The sequence below is a fragment of the Ictidomys tridecemlineatus genome, chromosome 9 (genome assembly GCF_052094955.1).
Source record: "Ictidomys tridecemlineatus isolate mIctTri1 chromosome 9, mIctTri1.hap1, whole genome shotgun sequence".
NCBI classification, from domain to species: Eukaryota; Metazoa; Chordata; class Mammalia; order Rodentia; family Sciuridae; genus Ictidomys; species Ictidomys tridecemlineatus.
The window spans coordinates 57200246-57223296 of NC_135485.1; the positions used below are offsets into that span (position 1 = coordinate 57200246).

At 40.4% G+C, this 23051-nt stretch overlaps 1 protein-coding gene across 1 annotated transcript in view; it reads right to left on the reverse strand.

Annotated features, from left to right (window-relative positions):
* Positions 1-23051, reverse strand: part of Ppef2 (protein phosphatase with EF-hand domain 2) — a 39749-nt gene that overhangs the window by 4638 nt on the left and 12060 nt on the right. The window contains exons 3-16 of the mRNA XM_005333290.4: positions 22547-22674; positions 21986-22043; positions 20940-21115; positions 19376-19490; positions 18299-18345; positions 17360-17526; positions 16840-16876; positions 16599-16748; positions 10797-11183; positions 9039-9224; positions 7658-7800; positions 3751-3857; positions 2622-2785; positions 1423-1510 (exon numbers count right to left, since the gene is read on the reverse strand). Of these exons, the coding sequence (XP_005333347.2) occupies positions 1423-1510; positions 2622-2785; positions 3751-3857; positions 7658-7800; positions 9039-9224; positions 10797-11183; positions 16599-16748; positions 16840-16876; positions 17360-17526; positions 18299-18345; positions 19376-19490; positions 20940-21115; positions 21986-22043; positions 22547-22674 (1953 nt within the window). The remainder of the gene's footprint in view (positions 1-1422; positions 1511-2621; positions 2786-3750; positions 3858-7657; positions 7801-9038; positions 9225-10796; positions 11184-16598; positions 16749-16839; positions 16877-17359; positions 17527-18298; positions 18346-19375; positions 19491-20939; positions 21116-21985; positions 22044-22546; positions 22675-23051) is intronic.

Consider the following 23051-nt stretch of genomic DNA (forward strand, 5'->3'; position numbering starts at 1 on the left):
CACTCTTGTGGAAAAAAAGGTTTTGGCAGTCCTCAAAAATTTAAAAATAGAATTGCCAGGTGACCAGATGATTGCACTCCAAGGTCCAAGAGAACTAAAAATACATTCACATAAACAGTTATACATAAATGTTTGTATCAGTATTATTCATAATAGTCAAAAAGGGAAAAAGGGGAAATAATCCAAATGTCTATAAACTGATAACTGAATAAACAAATTGTGGTATATCCAAATATAAAAAAGGAACTGATACTGCTTCAACATGTATGAACCTTGAAAACATCATGCTAAATGAAAGAACTCATTTATCATACTAATAGCTATATAGGATATGATTCCATTTTTAATAAATGTCCAGAATAAACAAGTCCCTAAAGACAGAAAGTAGACTAATGGCTACTAGGGAATGGGGGACAAGGGATAGAGAGTGGGAAATGACTGCTAATGGCTACAGGGTTTCTTTTGGGGGTGATGAAAATATTCTAAAATTAAATAGTAGTGATGGTTACAAAACCTAGTGAATATACTAAAAACCATGGAGCTGTGCCCTTTAAATGAATAATATGGTATGTGAACTATACTTTAAAAAAAGTAATGTATCATAAAATCTTTGAACCATTGGGGGATCAGGGTGAAGGTTCTAGGCACTCTTCATTACTTTGTGGCAATCTTCAATGAAACTATAAAAGACATTATTACATCAGGGGGCTGGGGTTGTAGCTCAGCAACAGAATGCTCGCCTAGCACGTGCAAGGCCTTGGGTTCGATCCTCAGCACCACATAAAAATAAATTAATTAAATAAATGTATTGTGTCCAACTACACCTAAAAAATAAATATTTAATAAAAAGATATCACATCTTCTAGTAACTTCTTCCTATGAGAAACTCTCATTTAGTTTGTATTCATTCTACTCTGTGCCATTCTTTTTAAAATGAGCTACCATACCCTCTCTCCCTCTCCCTCTCTCCCTCTCTCCCTCTCCCTCTTTCCCTCTCTCCCACTCTCCCTCTCCCTCTCTCCCTATCCCTCTCTCCCTGTCCCTTTCTCCCTCTCCCTCTCTCTCTCTCCCTCTCTCCCTATCCCTCTCTCCCTGTCCCTTTCTCCCTCTCCCTCTCTCTCACTCTCTCTCTTCTTTTCTTTCTCCTTCCTCCTTCCTAGGACTCACTATGCTGTCCAGACTAGTCCTGAACTCCTGGGCTCAAGCAATCTTCCTGCCTCAGCCTCCCAAATAGCTACATAGACTTATTCTATTGCTCAAGTACTTTTCTAGTGTCTATCATTTATAAACATTAATACTACTTACCTTACTCCCAAAATGTTGAGTGGAGATGAATCAGGAATGAATTGGGAAGGAGACTAAAAGGTTCAAGGTAAAATACTGGTGGTACATCAAAAATGGAAGAATAATGAGGGTTTTTACCTGAGTGATCACTGTCTATGATCCTAAAAATAGTCTCCAGGTTGGATCGGTTTCGATACAGGGTTTCCAGCAAACTTGACTGTATATTCTGTAAGAAAAAACTCATTTCCCTCTATATCTTATGTTTTAGCTTGTCCTGATATATATAATTAACACACAATAAACTCTGACAATTGCAAAAACCTGAAGATATTTTATCATCCCACCACTCCTTTAACCCCATTCAGCCTTTCAAATAATCTAGTGGTTAAGAAGCACATAGCCCATTATGACAATGTTCTAAGATTGGCTGTAGGATTGTTTCACAGATTTTCAAATGCAGTCCACCCTCCATATTCAATCATCAGCCTCCATGAATTCAACCAACCAGAGATCAAAAATACTGGGGGAAAAATGTGCCTATACTGAACACGTACAAACTGTCATTATTCTCTAAATAATATAGAAAGTTTTTTTCACATTAGGCTAGAGATATACAGGAATATGTTCATAGGTTATGTGCAAGTACTACACCATTTCATATGGGGTACTTGAGTATCCACAGATTTGGGGATCCACAGGGGATCCTGGAACTAAATCCCTACAGATACTGAGGGATGATTCTGTATAATTCAAAACCATTGAATTGTATACTCTTGAGTGGATGATTAACATCATGTGCAAATCTATTATGATAAAGCTGTTTTAAAAATAATACCTCACCTACTTTATATAGTCATCATCAAGTATTCATTGACTAAATACTTTTTTAAATGGGGGAAGCAGCATGGTATTAAGGAAACAGAATGGATCTTCAAGTCCATGAGTTTGTTGTTGTTTTGTTTTGGTGCTGGGGACCAAACCCAGGGCTTTGGGCAGGCTAAGTACCTGCTCTACCACAGCTACAACTGTGGTCAGACCCAAGTTTAAGTCCCAGTTTACAAATTCTATGACCCAAGGCCAATACTTAACCTCTGTGCTTCAGTAGGTCTTCATAGATCTAATAGAGCTGATAATACCTACCTCTTGGATGGTTCTGAGGATTAAATGAGACAATATATGTAAACCACTTAACACAAAGACAGAAATGCAGCAAATACTTGTTCTTATTTCTCATCCATCCTGCCTTTTTGGTTCTAAATGGTGTTTCTGATTCAAAGTTCTCTTTAAGGGGTTTCATTGTCCACGATACGCTCTCATCCACATTATCCCATGATTACCTCACGGCTCAGCTGTTCTTTGGCCAAGTCCTTCAACCAGGACCTGTACTCCAGTGTGTTGTTCATTGAGCTGTTCACCAGCTGTGGCCTCAGCATCCGCCATGGCAATCCCAGATGCAACACGGACTCCACAGCTGCCGCCCAGTCAGTCAGGGTGATTAAACCTACAGGAAAGAGCTAATTTATTGACTTGTCACCTGGAAGGTGACAAGGGTCACCTGGAAGTCTCGTTTCCCACCCAATGTACATACATTATCATCCTGACATTCTCGTACTACCTGTAAGTAACAGAAATAATGGGTATTATCAGTGTTTGTTGTTGGTTGTGGCAGTGCTGGCTGGAAACCAGACTTGCCTGAGAAAACATAGAATGGCCAGTAAAATTTGAATTTCATGCAGACAACAAACTCTAAGTATGAGCCAAATTTTATTTCTTGACTCTTTGCCTAAAATTTAAACTTTATGCATCCTAAATTTTCACTTATTAAATCTGGCAACCCAACTAGAAGCTATATTAGCTCTTAAAACAATATCATAAAAATTGACCAAATACAGCATTAATTGTTAAAAAATCCAAATCTCTTGATTTCTTAGAATATAGTATTCACCCAAATTCTTGGGAGGCTACAATAAGTGTAGATGAAAAGATTCAAATCTATAAATGTTACTGCTATTTTTGATAGAGATGTGGTTAATCCAATTTGGGTAGATAGTCCACTGAGTTGAACATAGACAAAATTTCTAGCTTGGAAAACAGAACATGGAACAGATAAGCACAGATTCAACAAGAAGAAGACGGCAAGTCATTGACCTTTTGCTAGTCTTGGACACACTCTTGTAATTTCTTCCACTCTGTTTTTTTTTTTTTCTTAATTCTGGCCTTCTTCCCTTGACCCCATTTATTTTCATCATCTCTATCTCTATTGGGCCAAGTTCATATTGTGTTAAAAGTTTAGAACTCAAAAATTTGGAAAAAATAAATGAGACACTAAGTTGAATGAGAGGAAGAAGCAGTCAAGGGTAGTTCAGGTCTTTCAGTCAGTCAACATGTAACTTATTCGCTATCTATTGTGAGACCGATTTTTCTGTCTGGGTTCCTTCCTCCATGAAGCTCCTACTTTATTCTTACCAGTTTTATCTGCATCGTGCTTCTTAAATTCATCAAGGAGGTCTGAGGAATGAGCAAATAGCTTTTCCCGCAGAGCTCTCAGAGCTGATTCCTCTACTCTGCTAATCCTGGGACAGAAAATAAAGACAAATATTTTTAAAAGCTGGCATAGAAAAAAATAGTTACAGGTTTTACTACATTTCTCCTTTATCTTAATATTGCAATCTCCCAAGGGCTCAGGTATGAGGTTCTTTTGTTTTTCGTTTTGTTTTCTGGTACTGGGGATTGAACCCAGAGGTCCTCTACCATTGAGCTACATACTCAGCCCCTTTTGAGACAGGGTCTTTCTAAGTTGTCCACACTAGCCTTGAGCTTGTAATCCTCCTGCTTCAGCCTCCCAAATCACTGGGATTACAGGCATGCACCTCTGTGTTTTTGAGGGATGAACTCCTTCTCTTATTTCTTCCCACTATTTCCTACTTTTTCCCGTTGTACACAAATAGGGTTAGTTTGTGACCCTATTTGTGTACAACAGGAAACAGTGGGGAGACTGCTGTCCTTCCCAGTTTAGGACAGTGGTTGGATCCATTCTGGAGAAAGATCACCTCCGTGGTAAAGTTGTCTAATAAGCTTCTGCCACGGTTTCGCCATCTGTAAAACAGGTCTAAGTACAGTATCTATCCATAGAACACTGAGAAGATTAAATGAGAAAATTCATGGACAGCACTAAATCCCGGCCCATCAAAATAACTCAACAAATGGTAGCCATTATAATCTTTATGTTCACCTTATATTTTATTATGTTAAGCAGTCAAAAAGCAAGATTTATGAATAATAAAATAACACTAATTTAGCTTTCTCATTCTCATTGGGTCAATAGAATATTGCTGGGCAGCATATTTGGCCCAAAATAAGTGCTCAATAGACATTTACAGTTGAATGAATAAGAATATAAGAAGAAATAAAAATTAAATGTATTCTATTTGTAGCGTCTCATTGAGGGACCAGCCAGTCTACAAATAATAACCAGCTTATCTATCTTTTTAAGTACCAAAGTTTAAAAAAAACATTTTAATCATGTTTGATGAAAATGTTCATTGTAATTTAAGATAATTAACAGTTGGTAAATGGCCTTCATAGATCCTTAAAAAAATGTGAACTACCTGAAACTCATCCCAAATTTCATGGGTATGTGAGCATATGCACTTTAACTGGAGCATGTTTATTGTTTTATCAGAGGCTGATAGAAGTGGGACCACTAAAAAGTTTAAGAACCACTAGTTATGTAAGGCAATTAAACTGCTTCCTGGAAACTGTAAATCGTAGTCATCAATACCTCTGCAGGGACAGAGTATATGGCAATGCCCTTAAGAACTATCTGGGGGAGCTGGGGACGTGGCTCAAGTGGTAGTGCGCTCGCCTGGCATGCATGTGGCCCAGGTTGGATCCTCAGCACCACATACAAACAAAGATGTTGTGTCCACTGAAAACTAAAAATAAATATTAAAATTCTCTCTCTGTCTCTCTTTAAAAAAAAAAAAAAAAAGAACTATCTGGATGTAGAAGGCTCTCTGTCCCTGCCATCAGGCAGCATGGATGAAGCCCTTGTGAACTCTACATGGATTCTCTTATTAACCCCTCAACACCCACTGAAGTAGGGCACTATCATTATGCCATCTTGACATCAGGACTCTGGGCTGGGTATGCCATTATCATGAGAAGTGGATTTAAACAAAAAGTAAATGAGTTCTGAATGAGGGTTTCTCTAAGAAAAGTGAGACTTTATGGACATTGAGACATCCATTACAGCTGCTCAGATATCAAGATCTATGTAATGTTTTGAACAACTAATAATAAAAATTATAAAAATAAATAAATAAATAAATTTTAAGTTAACCACTGTGCTCCAGAGAGTTGGTGTCATTGGGTAAATAACTTCTGGGAAAATCAGGTGATGTTGCATTTATTTAATGCAATCAGTAAGTATTTCAAAGAGTTCTTTGTCTACCTTATTAAAATTCACTACTTATAGGATTCCTTGCAGTGACTTTTTATGGTGACAACACCTAAGGAATCATGGTGTTCCAGTGCTGGGGCCCACCCCTGGAGACGATGATTTGGTAGGGGTGGATGAGGCTCAGGTTGCTGATTTTTTATAAAGCTCCACAGAAAATGTTTCTGCACAGTACATTTGATTCTCACTTGATCCATTTAGATTTTTACATATCAAATCAATTCTCTAAACAGTAGCCCATGCCTATAGTCCCAGCAATTCAGGAGGCTGAGGCAGGAGGAATGAGACAGAGGCGGCCTCAGCAACTTGGCAACACTCTGTCTCAAAAAAATAATAATTTATTTTTAAACACCACTTCCTTTTCTTTAATTAGTACATTATATTTATACACTATAGTGGGGTTCACTGTGGCATATTCGTATTTGCTCATAATTTCTTCCCTAGTATTTCCCCTTTCTCTTTCCTCTGCCCACCCCCTCGATCCACTTCCTCTACTTTGCTGTTCGCCCTTCTGTTTTTGAAGCACTTCCTTTTATGTGAGGCTGTTCCAGTGCTGGGGCCCATCTGTATTTAATAACACAAGGCTTATTTTAAATAATCCAATTTTACAGCACTCATGGAAGGTAAATGCTAAATATGAATGTGTTCTCGATCCACTTGATTCATGTGAATTTTGTCCATTTTGATTTTTAATTTAGTTAGGCTGAATAATTAAAGAAGCTTGTTTGGGAGACTAAACTTGTACCTACTAGCATCTTATATACTCCAAGGCCCTCTGCTCCGTGGGAGGCAATGCTGCATAGTCATTAAACAGGTGGTTTCTGAAACAAGACTGCCTGGGTCACTACTGGCCCACTGATTTAACGTCTTTCCTGAGTGATCTCATCTGTCAAACTGAAATTAATCAAAATATCTACTTCATAAGTTTACTGTGAGAAAATATCCATAAATTCTTTATAGTACTTAACAGGCAGTAAGTTCTCATCTAAGGCTACCATCCAGAATCATCTCAATAGATGGCATTTAGTAATGTTACATACTTCCTTGCCAGAAAGAAAGGATATCTTTTAACAAATACATGCACTGAAATCTATCTGCCAAATCCCCAGATAATGAAAGAACATTTGTTGTGGCTTACTGGGGGAGGGGGAACAACCCAAACCTTTATGGATGAGAGAAATTGAAGAATAACCTTAGCAAGACTTAGTGGCCTGATATATGGACTTACTCAAGATGTACCCATGGAGAATTTCTGCAGAAAGCAAACTGATTGCTCCCATGAATGGTGGGTAGATACGGATACTAAGAGTATATGGAGGAGAAGGAGGAAACCTGCTGTGGTTTGGATATGGTTTGTCCCCTAAAAGTTCATGGGTTAGAGGCCTGGTCCTCTGTGTTGGTGGGACCTTGGGGAAGTAGGGCTTTGTGCAGGTTCTTAGGTCATTGGAGGAATGCCCTTGGAAGGGATAAAGGAAGTTTTCATTGAGTCCTTGAGTTAATTCTTATGAGAGGGTTGTTATAAAAGAAGCAAAGCTGGCTCCTCCCTCTTCCTCTGGTTTCCTTTTTTGATTTGTGATCTTTCATTCCTTATTCTCACCATGATACCTTCTAGTATTATACCCTTACTAGAGGCTGAACCCTGGGGCTGCCTGATCTTGGACTTTCAGCTTTTAACTCTGTGTTAACAAACCTCTTTTCTAAATAAATCTCTCACCTCAGGTACTTCATTATAGTAACAAAAAATGGAGTTCTATAAGACCCTGGCTATAATGTCTATTCTACAGCTGTATGCTGACATAGCTAAATTCTGAATTCTCACATTGAATTTGGATAAATGTAATTGCATTTGGCATCTCAAAGTTCTCTAAACACTGCATTTTTTTTTTCTGAAAACCATTCATTGAAATGTCTTGCCTTTGCCTCATGGTGAGCATGTGGGTTGCCTTGTTAGCTTGATACTGCACAATATATGGGCTCAGGGATGGCCCCAGTTTGACATAGGCCCCTCTGTTACTGCCAACTTCATAGTAGTTGGAGGCAGAAAAGATGGTTAACACCTGAATCAAAACAGAAGAGAGATAGCATTCATGTTCATTGAAGAACCCTTCAACCTCAAACCCATATGGCCAACCCAATGTCAGGGCTGCTATTCCTCTTTGCACGGGTCTATGAACCTTTTCTTTTTCTTTCTTCTTTCTTTCATTCTTCTTTTTTAACGAGGGCATGAATTGTGACTCAAGTCATAGACACTTGAATTTCAAAAGGAGGCCTATAACATGTTTTCACATTTTTGCTCCAAATAAAAATGGCATGGTTCAGAGAAAACCAGTCATTTGTTTTAATTTAAGGGCAGGTTTGGTCTGATGAGCTGGAATGACCATGAAAAAACTAGTAGGCAAATGAGCTTATGAAATTGTTGTGCTGCCTCAAAGCTATACAGACTTCTGTGCCTCCTCTGAGATTCTCTGTAAAAGAGATTTCCATTGTGGATACCTTGGAAGTTGCTAGACATGGTGTCTCTTCCTGGAGATTTACAATGAATATAGGAAATCAAAGGCTCTCAGAAGTCTTGCAACAAAGAAACTCATATATAACCATTTAAGCAAACATTTCTTCCAGTAGTTGATCTCTCACACACCCCTTGCCATGGAAATGTCTTATTCTCCTATAAAGTTAGTGTTCCCAGGAAGACAGAATCCCATTCTAGTGTCATTACGTTAGAAAAATATTATAGGATTTGGAAACACCCAAAGATGTTAGGATATTCATTCTACTCCCGAGAAAACAAATGATCCTGAATCCCCACCTGGAATAGTGCATAAATCTAATTACCCTGTTAGGTTGCTTGAGACATATGACAGTAAGCTTTAAAGAATAAAGATGGGAAGTTGGGCATTGTGGCTTATTCCTGTAACCCCAGCTACATGTGAGGCTAAGGCAGGAGGATCCCAAGTTCAAGGCCAGTATGGACAACTTAGGAAAACCTTGTCTCAAATTAAAAGAAAAAAAAAGAAAAGAAAGAAAAAATAAAAAAATAAAGTGTTTGAAATGTAGCTCAGTGTGTGCAAGGTCCTGAGTTCAATCCCTAGTATCATTAAAAAAAAAAAAGAATTAAGAATAAGAAAAAAGAAAGTAAAGAAAAAGAGGCTATAAAAGTCATGGATAAATGACTATAAAGGGCCCAGTTGCTTTGAGCAAGTTGGTAACAAATGCACTTCACAGTCCAGGCCTAGGAGGAGCTCTTGGGACGCTTTTGTGACACACAAACCAACACTGCTGCAGTAGGTTCACCTACTTTGCGGTTGTGGCAGAACTCATAGCCTTCAGGTTTGCATTCATGGGAACGGATCAGAAACTGCAGGTTGTATTTCTGTAACAACTGTTCTGTCACATCAGGCCCAAAGTAACAGCCTCCTCCTCTAACGGTGTTTGCTTTGCAGCCCTCCTGCATCATGGGATCACTCCACAGGATGTCGACAACCTGGGAAGACCAAGAGACAGGTATTCATTCAGAGTCATTCACATGAAAGCAGAAGAAGGAGGTTGCCAGTCTCATCCTAATCAGGTGAAATAATTGAGTATATTTCAGTTGTTTATCCCAAATGTACTTCTAAGCATAAAACTGCAAGCTGGGTGCAGTGGCGTATGCCTGTAATCCCAGCAGTTTGGGAGGCTGAGGCAGGAGGATCACGAGTTTAAAGCCAGCCTCAGCAACTTAGCAAGGCCCCAAGCAACTCAGTAAGACTCTGTCTCTAACTAAAATGTATTTTTTAAAAGGCTAGGGATGTGGCTCAGTGTTTGAGTGTCCCTGGGTTCAGTCCCCAGTACCAAAAACAAAAACCAAACAAACAAAAAAATAAAAACCAAATCCTGAATGTGATTTATAAGTACTTGCACATTATTATTGAGTCATGTTTTGCAAAAGGAAAGGCCTGAATTTTAATATTTCAATTCTAAATTAGTATTGAAGCCCAGATGGATGTCTGGGAGAATGTACCTAAACTCATCCTCTCTCTCTCTGTGGTTTCTAGATTCAGAATCAGCTGCAATCCCTCCTCTTTCTCACCACCCTTCCTCCAATCAGTCAGCCAGTTCTTACATCTTAATTCTGAATTCTTTTCTTTACTGGGTGAATCATATGAAATGGTAGGTTTTGTAGGTAAAATAATGATTAAATCCTACTAGCAAGTTCATGTAGTTCAGTTACACTACTGCCCAAGATCACCACCATCATCTCCTACAATATTTCCTTCCTTCCTCCCTTCCTTCCTTCCTTCCTTCCTTCCTTCCTTCCTTCCTTCCTTCCTTCCTTCCTTCCTTCCTTCCTTCCTCCTTCCCTCCCTCCCTCCCTCCCTCCCTTCCTTCCTTTCTTCCTTCCTTCCTTTTCGAGGCAGGACCTTGCACATGCTAGGCAAGCACTCTACCACTGAGCTACAAGAGTCTTTTAAGAGACCTTGCTGCCATAGTCTTGCCCCCATGAAATGTGCCCTCCACCTGGATGCCTGTTCATGGGTTTTAGCAAGCACTGTGCCTAATTGAGTAGTGTCCACTGGATATCCATTCTCCTTCTTCTTCCAATATAACAAAATGATTGTGTCTGGGATGACACTGAGCCCACTAAACACTCCTTTTTCCAGTCTCCCTTGAAGTTCCGGGAGGAGGGCATGTGACAAAGTTCTGGAGCCTTTGGAAAGGTCTTAGTTGCCTGATAACAGAGGACAGAAGTTACTGCCTAGCTCTTTTGTCTTTGAGCTGTAGCAGCCATCGTGCTGACAGGTACAAACTAGTATTTAATACCATCCAATAAATTGTAGCTTACCTTCTTACCCACTGATGCTAAGTCACTAAACCAGGCAAGAGAGCTCACCTGCTAAGTCTTCCCGTTCTTTATGAAACTCTAAAACATAGGAATCATTAAGCAAATACTAATGCTCTTCTGGCATTTTCTAACCCCACAAAAGTATAACCTTCAATTTATACCGAAGGAGGAGATTGGGGCTGTTATTAAAATCCTGGGTCCCACCAAATGGCAGTCCAATTCTAGGAAACCCACCTGCCTCCACTCCTGCAGAGTGGGCTCTGGCAGCTCTCCAGGGACGGTGTGGGCTTCCGAGGTCTGGGGCAAGGGCTCCTCCTTCTCCCAGATCCCCGGGAAGCTGGCTCGCTGCTGGCACCGCTCCAGCTCCTGGTCCACCGAGCGCCGTCCCAGCCAGGCCAGCTCTGTGTGCTCAAGAAGGGCGCTGCAGGGGACGCTGGAGGACAGGCTGGCTTTGTGGGCCTTGTCTGAGCCCAGGTGAAAGGGTAGAGAAGGGGGAGAGCGGCTTTGGGGAAGAAACCACGGGGTGGACGTCTGCGCAGAGCTTGTCTGGTGTGCTTTTCTCTTCTCCTCTGTCTGTCTGTCATTTTCCTTTCTTATCTTGTACCTCAGCGTGGAAACGATCTAAACAGGTCCCCAAAAGACACAGATAATGAAACTGTAGATCCTTTCTGAAAAGCACTTTTGCACACAGGTCAGTCCTAAAGGCTGGGCTCCACAGAAACAAATTACTGGTCAATCTGTGCACTGTTGGCCCCTGGCCTAGAACAAGACAGGTACAGACCTTTGAGAGTAAGCCCTAGAAATTTGTGTAGCAATTTGATATTGCCATGCCATTCAAGCACATGATCAGTGGGCTCATATTTTTCATTTGTATTTAATTTTTTTAATGATTCATATGTGTTGTATTTTACAAAGGTATTGATGTGTGACTAATTGGGAAATTCTAAAACCTGGATAATTTGAGAAACACTAACCTAGGGCATTGTTTCTCTCTAAGAACCTATGATTTTCAGATAAGATGGAAAAGGGCAAATCTCTAGAAAGTCAAATCCTTACTGAATTTCCTAACTTTCATATGTTTCAAATTCATATATTGAGCCCTTTCCAAATAGGTACAATTCTGGGCAGTTCACACAATTGATTCTCCTTATCACCCTTGTGAGATAACATCATTATTTATAGTACAGATAAAAAAACAAAGGCACATAGATACTAAGACTTGTCCAGGACTGAAGCCACAGAGTTCTGACTCCAGAGCCCATATTTCTCTGTAGTTCCTTCCCAAGTGTTCCCCAGACCACACAAATTACTATATTACCCATTTTGTAGAACTCTGCAAACCAAACAGTAGGAAGTTAGTTTATTTTTTAATTAGCCACAGAAAGTCAGCTGTTAGTATTCTTCCTCAAAGTTCCTCCTACTTCTGTTTTCATAATTAAAAATGATTCTTCCATGACATGATCTGTTCTACTGTGACTTAATGTCTCTTCTCTGCCTTTGGGCCAACACACCCTAACAGAATGGTTGAATTCAAAGTTTTCAAGAAACACCAAGATATAAAATGTAGAAGCTAAAAAAACATAATAATAATTAGGTGCTGGGCAACATGTAGAATTAACAAAAGAAATACCAAGAACTGGTTTTAGGCCTATCAGGCTCCATGCTCTCTTCAAGAATATAAAAGGGTTGAGATTGCACAGAGGTACAGAAAAGGTTGGTAAAATCCAAGGCTTTTGGAGGAAGTTGCGGGCCTTCTCACCTTCACCTCTACCAAAGAGTTATCCTTTTCTTCTTTGAACTGAGTTTGGGTGGATAGGACATAGAACTCAGTTACCAAACCATGAGGACCCACAACCAGCCCTGATAAGTAAGACCAAAGTTCAGAACCCTTGGCCTTTGAGTTGGTTGCAATTACTGGATGATTCTTGAGAGTCTCCCTTGAAAAGGGGATGAGCCTGTTTCTATGTGTGGGAAGAAGAGCTGGCATTGGAATTTGGGGAGCCAAAGGGACAAACCAACCTAGAATGTTGCTACCCTAACTTAAATCAGTGTTAAGATCTAGCTACCCTTCTTCCTTAGTAATAGAATCCCTGATTCTTATGAGGGCACATAACCACCTAAAATAAAGACTTTACTTGCAAATTTCCCTTTCAGCTAAATGTAGACACATAACTAAATTCTGGTCAATTAAATATGAAAAGGTTTGTTTCATAATTGGATATTCAATTATACAATCATATAAGAGGAAAAAGCATGCCTTTCTTTTACTCTGTTTAATTTCAATTTCTGCTGACTAGAATGTGATCATAATGCTTGGAACTCAAGCGGCCATCTTTGATCATGATGTAACATGGTGAATCAGCAAGATAGAAGAAGTCTGAAATCCTGTGACTTCCATAGCATCACTATACCAGCCCTGGACTGCTCTCCTCCAGCCTTTGTTTACATGAGAGAGATATAAACATGTCTTTCGTGAAGTTTTTTGTCGCTTCAGTCAAAAGTAAATACCATTTTCACTTTTGTAAGCCACAAATGTTTTCATTTAATCTTGATAACACTGAAGCCAGATTTAAATTTTTTTTTTTTTAAATTAGGTAGTCAGTGTAGTTAGGTAAATCGGGTCTAACATCGAGTGAAATCTAAAATGGAGGCCATGCTGAGAATGATTCCGGGACAACTCATGGAATGTTAATGAAGTCCCGAAAAGGCCTAGGCCAAAGTCCACCTCAAAGAAATGTTAATGGAGCCCAGGAAACAGCCCCTAACAGATTTGGAGATAGCCCATCCCAGAGAAGTGATAAGCCCATCCCAAAAGTCCTTCCTGCCCGTTTGGCCCACCTGTGTCCCACCCCTCGGGCCTTCCAACCTACATTCCATCACCAAACCTATAAAAAGGGGAACACATTTGCCCGCCAACTGGATTCCACCCCTTGGGTCCCCTTCTTCGTCCGGGAGAAGTCTTTTCTGCTGTCCTTTAATAAACTTCTAATCTCTACTCTGACCTTGCCTCGGCGTGTGCTTTTCTGGTGTTATTCTTCAACATTGGAGAAGCAAGGACTCGTCACCGGCCAACAGCGGTAACAACACCTCTGACATGGTTAAGACTATCATTCCTGTCAAATATGTTTTTCAATTTTTGCTGGGGAGATTGGCAGCCATGATAAAGACAGCATGTCTAGCCTCCCTTCTAGTGAGGGGTAGCCACATACTCACATTCTGACCAATAGGATAAGAATGGGGAGATGTGCAAGTTCTATACTGTGATAAGAGCATTCTTATTCCTTCCCTTCCCCTCTTCTATTGCTTAGGATTTGAATGTGGTAACAAGTTTTCTTGAGTGATGTACTCTAGAGATGGGAAATGAGACATAATAATCCTGGGTCTCTGAACAACTTCATAGAACAAAATTGCCATATCAGGCACTTACTGGGTAATGCAAGATTCAAACCCAATCTGGTGGACTCTTTCATGTGTGCCTCATGCAGAGAAACTTTCATATCCTGTAGAGCTGCCCAAAGTTGAAGTAGCCTGGCCTGTGTGGTGATGAGTTCCCTCTTCTTGGAATGCTCAGGAAAATGTCATCAAGAATGTTGTAGTGAGAACACGAAAGAAAGAAACTGAAAAAGACCTTAGAAGATGAAAATATTTCCCATGTTCTTGGATAGGCAGAATTAATATTGTCAAGATGGCCATACTACCAAAAGTGTTATACAGATTTAATGCAAGTCCTGTTAAAATCCCAATGTCATTCTTCAAAGAAAAGGCAATCATGAAATTCATTTGGAAAAATAACAGGCTCAGAATAGACAAAGCAATCTTTGGTGAGAAGAGTGAAGCAGGAGGCTCCACAAAACCAGACCCTAAACTATACTAAATGGATATAGTAATGGATAACTATACTAAACTATACTATACAGAGATATAGTAACAAAAACGGCATGATATTAGCACCAAAATAGACATGTAGACCAATGGTACAGAATAGAAGACACAGAGACTAACCCACATAAATACAGTTTTCTCATATTAGACAAAGGTGCCAAAAGCATACATTGGAGAAAAGATAGCCTCTTCAACAAATGGTGCTGGAAAACTGGAAATCCATATGTAGCAAAATGAAATTAAACCTGTGTCTCTCACCATGCACAAAACTTAACTCAAGTGAAACAAGGACCTAGGAATTAAACCAGAGACCCTGCACCTAATAGAAGAAAAAGTAGGTCCAAATCTTCATCATGTCAGATTAGGATCTGACTTCCTTAACATGACTCCTAACACACATGAAATAAAATCAAGAATCAATAAAGGGGATGGATTCAAACTAAAAAGCTTCTTCTTAGCAAGGAAACAATCAATAACATGGACAGAAAGCCTATAGAATGGGAGAACATCTTTACCACACACACCTCAGATAGAGCACTAATCTCCAGGATATATAAAGAACTCAAAAAAACACCAAAAGAAATAAATAACCCAATCAATAAATGGGCTAAGGAACTGAACAGACAATTCACAGAAGATACACAATCAATCAACAAATATATGAAAAAAATGTTCACATCTCTAGCAATTAGAGAAATGCAAATCAAAACTACTCCAGTCAGAATGGCAATTATCAAGAATACAAGCAACAATAAGAGTTAATGAAGATGTGGGGGGAAAGGTACACTCAAACATTGCTGGTGGGACTGCAAATTGGTGCAACCACTCTGGAAAGCAGTATGGAGATTCCCTAGAAAACTTGGAATGGAACCACCATTTGATCCACCTATCCCACTCCTCAGTTTATATCCAAATGACTTAAAATCTGCACACTACAATGATGCAGTCACATCAATGTTTATAGCAGCTCAAGTCACAATAGCTAAACTATGGAACCAACCCAGATGCCCTTCAACAGATGAATGGATAAAGAAAATGTGGTTTGTACACAAAGTGGAATATTACTCAGCCTTAAAGAAAAATGAAATTATGGCATTTGCATATAAATGGATAGAGTGGAACAATATCATGCTAAGCAAAATAAGCCAATCCCCCAAAAAACAAAGGCCAGATGTTTTCTCTGATATGTTGATTCTGATCCATAATGTGGGGGGCACTAGGGAAGAATGGAAGAAATTTGGATTGGATGGAGGGGAGTAAGGGGAGGAGAAGGAGTATGGTGGTGGGAAGAATGGTGGAATGAGATGGACATTAATACCCTATGTACATGTATGATTGCATGAATGGTGTAACTCTGCATCATGTACAGCCAGAGAAATGAGAAGTTTTGCTCAATTTGTGTACAATGAGTTGAAATGCATTCTGCTGTCATGTATAACTAATTAGAATAAATTAAAAAAAGAAAAAGAAAAGACTGTTGTAGCAGAGTTTCCTGTGTGGGATGGGCAGTTGGAATATGGGTGCCATAAGGTATAATTCAAATATAAGAGTCTACTATTAAAAGAAAATACAACTTTCCAGGTTTTCACTGCTAAAATGAATTGGAAAATAGCCATTTGTTGTTAATAGGCTATAATACATCTGTCTCCCACTCTCCCACCCTCCCACTTCCAACACACACTGGTGATTGTCAGTTCCTTCAGGAAAGGCATCATCTTTGGTTCATCTTGATATCTCCCCTAACAATTTCTTTATGCATGGTAAGCATGTAAAACAGATATTTTTTAGTTTAATTGAAATCGATCTTCATCTATGTATCTTCCAGTGGCACCTTCCCTGCATGTGGTAGGTACTATATGTGTTGAGTTTAAAAATGATATGAATTATTTGGGAACTGGATAGAAGGGTAGTGATTAAAACTATCTAGATCAGGAAAGGCAAATACGTAGCACTAGCTACCTCCTGCCACTAGTGTGTCCATGGTAGACATTACCAGTTGATTACAGCATACTGGCATCTTGATCCCAGCTATGGATTCTCAGTCTTTATGCTCTTCTTAGTCACCAGGAGTCCTCATGCAAAATGACATTTATTTTTTGTTGGTAGTGAAACTGCACATTAAGGTTATATTTGTATTATTTCACGAATCAGTACCTTGTGCCTGTCTAGTTTAGCCAAAAGCTCCAGGTCAGTCCTGTCTGATACTCCACCGTGAAGAATCAGGACTTTCTCATCAATCAGAGTGGCCAATGGAAGCCAACAGAACACATCTTGAAGAATTCTTAATATTTTCTTTCCATGCACCTGAAAAAAAATGATATTAGCAAGATGTTAAGTTTCAAATAACTTACTCATCTGATTAAAGAGAAACTTTAGCTTATAAAGACAGGCACACCTTATATTTTTGCATCACTTCCTTGGTGAAGCCATATCTAGATACAGAAGGGAAAGTAGGTATTAAAATAAATTTAGTGACAACAGTTATGGCATGCTTACAGTTTTATAAAAAATGCACATTATATATAGAAAATAATATATATATATTTGAAGTATTTAGAAAAGAGACTGAGAAATAATCACCAAAATGTTCAGTCATAATATTATATATGGATAAAGAAATTGTGAGATATTTTAATTTTCTTTCTTTTGATAATCCGTATTTCCCACTTTTTCTATGGTGAATCCTTATAATTTACATGCTAAATAATATGGACATGGGTACAAATTAATAGTCTTATTAGAATTGTAGAATAACATAATTTAAAAATTTTTTAAATATTATATATTGTGTCTTCTACTTCCAGAAATTAGAAAACCACTTTTCAAAAGCATCTAAAATAAGAAACTCTGGCAAGATATTTTTTTATAATTGCAACAAGCAAGTATCAAATACCCAAGCATGTTTTGGCTTGTACCGTAAGTTCATCAAATGGTCCTCGTGGTTTCCTCGGTTAAGATGGAACTCTTTGGGGTAAACCAACATGAAGGCAAAAAGAACCATCAGGATCTCTATTGAATCCTTGCCCCGATCCACGAAGTCACCATTGAACACATATGCTCGCTCTGGTGACGGGAGGCCATTCTTCCCAACACAAAGATGAGTTCAAGAGCCAGTGGGGGAAAGAGAATAGAAAATCAGGTTAAAGCCAATGGCCATCTGACCATCAGGTCTATAGCCAATTCTTTGCTTTCTGCATCTCCTCCAAATGTGAAACATCAGTAAAAAATGGAAATATTTTCTACTGTGTTATATTTCCTTTCCAGCAAAGCTGAGCTTATGAGATGATCATCAGAATGGACACTTTATAGAAAGCCAGACTGTCCATGTGGTGTCAGTAAAGGGCACTGGAAATGTGATTTGAAGGCCAGCTTTAAGTTCTGGCAATTATAATAACAACAACAGCTGCTGCAGATTCCTCAGGATTAAACAAGATAATCCGTAGGAAAATGCTTTGAGAAATGAGTATATGTATAAAGCAATATCAATTTGATAAAACACCATTATATTCATATACTTTGTTACATGTTCTACATTTTATAGCTAAAATAGATATAAAATAGTTTACACCTATTGGTTGCTTTGATAATAATCAATTTTCTTTAACTGGAAAAAAAATAAATTGCTGAATAATGCTTTCTTCTACTTATTAAGCTAACATAGTTCACAAAAAATTTCCAGAATATAATGCGATGATGACTTCTATATTATATATTTTCTACCTAGAAGCAAATATTATTAAAAATAATATCTTAAGAATCCAAGCAATATTTAAGCATTTGTTTAGTAGACACTATATTTCAAGTTCTAAATTAAGTCTCAGAGCAAGTAAGAAACTTATTTGGAACATTCATACCTTATAAAATATAAATATTAAGTCATCTAACTGGCCATGTAAATCTCCTAAAAAAAAAAAAGAATATCAGTGCTGATTGACTGTTACTATTGTTTCTAATTTTTACTATAAAAGGGAAAATATATGTTTCTAGAAAAATCTGACAAAGTTAAGAAATCAAGGGTTACTAATTTTTTCCATATGGAGATAAATATTCATTTCCCCTTGTTGCAGAGATGGTTAATACTGAAAGCAGAAAGCACAAGTTTGTCATAAGTAGTATTTTATAATAAAGAGTAAATGGCCTACATTTTTTACTGAAGAAAAGATGGGAAAGAATAATGCAGGGTCGCAACCCAGGTGAGAACTGGAGAGTTTTGCCACTGTTAAAGTTGGAAGCTGCCACTCACTTATGGACCAGTGTTAGGAGGAGATTCTTTAAGAGAAGTTGTAAAATCTAGACTTTACTATGAAATCCTCTAATTTTCAAATGTTGGGAACACTGATTTTAAAAGCTTTAAAAACATTGTAGGGCAAACAGGACATATAAACAGGCTGCATGTGGCCCTTGAAGTGCTAATTCACGGTCCCTGGCGTGGACACAGCCTCCCTGAGCTATGGCGTGGGCATCAGTCTATATGGATGCTTGACATCTTGAGAAAATACAAGGAAATGGAAGCACTTCTCATTAACAGGACTTCTCTCTGGAAGAGGAATGAATATGGATGGAAGGAATAATTCCTTAGGCATTGGGGGGCTTGCTCATGTCCCAGTGAATAAATTCTCTTCTCACAAGGAGGGTCTGGTGGTTTGCAGGGGTTTTGTTCTCAGTGGGAAATGAGAGTTTGCAGTCAATATGAATTGCTTTGGAAACTAAAGCAGAGGCTGAGCCCTGGGCTCCAACGTTCCCCCTCTCTGAACCATGGCTCCCTTAAGTAAATATGGGGAAATCTGTAAATGGTCAGTTTAGGGGCATGAAACTTGACCTGCCCACTTGCCACTGCACCTCCCTTGGGACAAACCCTGCTCCTGCCCTTCTCCAAGGGAGAGCTTCCTAGTTTGTGTCTAACAAGGGGAGCCCTTCAGGCAGGTTCTTACCACACACTGTGATCTCCTCGCTGTAACAGGTGGAGAGCCGGTTGATGTTGGGCAGCTGCGCCAGGTGTTTCCTGGCCTCATACAAAAGATTCAAGACGTATCTAGCATGGAGCTGCTACTAGGAGGAAGAGGAGGGAGGGAACAAAACAACACAGGTGGCCCTCAACTTTGCTATTTAACGACCCCAATCACTAAAGACACCAAAAGTGACCCCAGTGAACTGCTCCTAGGACTCTACACAGAGCCTTCCTCTCTCACCATCTTCTGCCCTTGTTTCTGCTTCTCATCATCCCATTTTCCCCTCCACAGATACTGAGCTCATGTGCTCTTCCTAGTTACTCCATAAAACCCTTCCTCTCCTCTAGCTGGGGAGCAGCTCATGATTATTTCCATAGACTATTAATAAGTACATGTATGTTAATGGCATCTAGTGACCCTGACACTGCCAAGAAACAGCTCAACTGCTCTTGCAGTGAGTTATCTTCGTGTGAAAGAGGGGAAAGACTGGCATCTGGCCTAGAGGCAGAATCTGACCACTTCTCACCTCTGCCTCTACCACAGAGTTTCAAGCCATTAACATCTTTTGCCTGGATCACTGCATGATGAGAACTGCTGACATCAGCCCTTCCCTGTGCATGCTCTCCTTACACAGCAGCCCAAAGTACCATTTTAAAAAGCAAGTCACACCAGGTGTGAGGGCACATGGCTGTCATCCCAACGACTCAGAAGGCCGAAGCAGGAGGATCTTAAATTCAAGGCCAACCTTGAACAACTCAGCAACTTAGCAAGGCCCTCCGAAATTTAGACCCTGTATCAAAATTAATAAAAAGGGCTGGGGTGTATCTCAGTGGTAAAGTGCCCCTGATTTCAATTCCTGATACCAAAATATATAAAATTTGAAAGGAAGCTACACACTGTGCTCAATGTCTCCTCATCTCGCTCTGAAAAATAAAAACTCTACTCCTCCCCAACTCATCTCCTCTTCCTCTAGCTCTACCAAGAAGCACCTGAACAGTCCAGACAAGTTCTAGCCTCAGGCCCTTTTCCATTTGTCCCTTCTGCCTAAAATACACGTTCTCCAGATATTCACAGGGCACCACCTTGTACCTTTGATCAAAAGTCACCTTCCCAGGCCACTCTATGAAATTGCTGACCCTCCCCCTGGCAACTGACATTTATCTTTCCCATCGCTTTTGTTGCCTTCTAACATGTCACAGAATTGACTTTTTACTGTTATTTGTTATTTATTATCTGCCTCTTCCCTGAGGGCAGGGGTATGTATCTGTCTTGTTCACTGCGATATCCCCAGTGCCCAGAATAGTGTGGGCCCACAGCGGTGCTCCACAATCATCTGCAGGATGCTTACATGATCAGGAGGCGCTCTGAATCAGGAAAACCGGCTGAAGGGCCAGGGTCCTGGCTTAGCAAAGGGAACATGCCATCTCTCCAGGCAGCGCATGGTATGAACACCCTAAGGCCAGGGCCATTCTTTCTGTGCTGCGTTGGTCTCCCTTTGCACATGGCATGGAGTGGGTGGGGACCCAGTCTCCCCAGGTGAGCTTACTTGTTTCAGTCTGAAAGCTTCCACCAGGGCAGTGGCGTGGTCAGGGAGGAGCGGGAAGGAGAGATGTGGTCCTGTGTAACTGTCCGGCACCTCGATGGATTCGTAGTCACTGTATTTCTCCATCTCGGCCTCCTGGGGGAATCTCTCCTCAGTGAACATGCGGTCCAGGAACTCCTCTAGTCAGACAGAAAAGGGGGCTGCCTTATGATGGGACATGCAGTCCACGGCACCACAGAACCTAGTCCATCCTGGACTGGAGCTGGAGCGGGACCTGTACAGACTGGCATCAGCTCCCATAAAGGAAAAGGAAAAGGGAACCCAGGATGCCTGGTATGGGTGGGAGGGAAGGTTTTGTTTTCATGTTAATAAAGACATTAACTGGTAATGGACTCTATTTTTATTTTAAAAGATCAACATTTGTCAAACTGAGAAAGTGCAGACTTGTGAGGCTTGGGTGTGTAAGCAAGAGGAAAGGGCACAGGCAGGGTGGGAGGAGTTGGTAGGTCTTCATGGTGCACTCTGAATGTGGCAGAGGCCCAGCCGGCTTGGTGCCTGAAGCTACCTCCAGCTGCCTGCCTCCGCCTCTCCAGCCTGGATTTACTGAGGGCCTCATGTGGCAAGCCATATAGACTGTGGAACCCAACCTCCCACCCCTGCCCCCATTCAGTGACTCAGGAGCTGACATCTACAGACTCTAGTTCCCTCATCTGCAGGTGGGACTATTTTGAGGCTTGTGCTCTGTGCTATTTCCCACTTCTGTCCTCCCAGTTGCTGGCTGAGTGACTCACCCTTGATTGGCTGCCTCCCTTTCATGAGCTTCCCCCCACATCCACCCCCTAGTGTTTTCTGCACTACAACCTAACTGGGCATGTTTCTAGGTGTGTTTGGGGGAGAACCAAGAATAAAATTCCAATCTGTTGTCAGCCCTTCACTCATTCACTGGCTGTCACCAGATTCGTGGTCTCAATCCCTGTGCATCCTCCACCCCACTCTGATATCTAGGACCTTCAGACAGGAAGACATGCCCCACGGCAGTTCATACTCACTCTCCTGGTGGCTGTCTGGGGTGAAGTGATCCATAAGGTAACTGAAGAAATCATGGAGCTGGAAAAGAACCCAATGAGCCTTAGTAAATGTCTGGAAATGGAGACTATCATGCTAAGTGAAATAAGCTGGTCCCCCAAAAAACAAAGGCCAAATGTTCTCTCAATAAGGGGTGGAGGGAGGGAAGAATAGAAGTTCATTGGATTAGACAAAAAGGAATGAAGGGAAGGGTGGGGTATGGGACTAGGAAAGACAGTAGAGTGAATGGGACATAACTTTGCCATGGTCATCCATGAATACACGACCAGTGAAACTCCACACCATATACAATCTCAAGAATGGGATCCTAATTAGAATAAGTTTTACTCCCTGTATGTGTAACATGTCAAAAACATTCCACTGTCACGTATATCGAAATAGAACAAATAAAAAATTAAAATTAAAAAATGAGGGAAGAAAGAACCTGGGCGTGTCCAGACTGGTTGCCCCTTTTGAGCACCTGTTTTGCTGCCCAAGGCCTAGAAAGCAGAGCTAGAGGCAACCCCCGGCTCTTCCCTCCGCACCTTGACCTGGTCTTGCTGCCCAGCATACTCTATAGACTGGAAGATGCTCCAGGTGCACTGCCGTCTCATCTCCAGGCGGGCCACGTAGCGCCGGTACCATCTCTGGATTAGGATCGCTGCCTTGAAGGCTGTGACACAGATGGAGATACAAGCCTGTGAGCTGGGACTCCCCAGGTGGGGGATGGGGAATAGGGCAAGGGCAACACCCAGACCCTCTCCCACTACACATGTGGGGACAAAATGGAGGGGGCAGCACTGCCCACTGATGCCTGTAGGAAGGTATTTGCTTTGTTTCTGGTCATAGACATTTTCTTTCAACCCATCCCAAACTCATCTCCATTCATACCATTTATTGATGAAAATATTTATAGATTATACTAACTCCTTCCCCTATCCCAACTCACCCCTGTCTGAAGGAATGCATTCCCAACCCTCAGTGGATGCCTGAAACAGTGGATAGTACTGAAACCTATATATTTCATTTTTTCCTTAGTGAGTCAAAAAC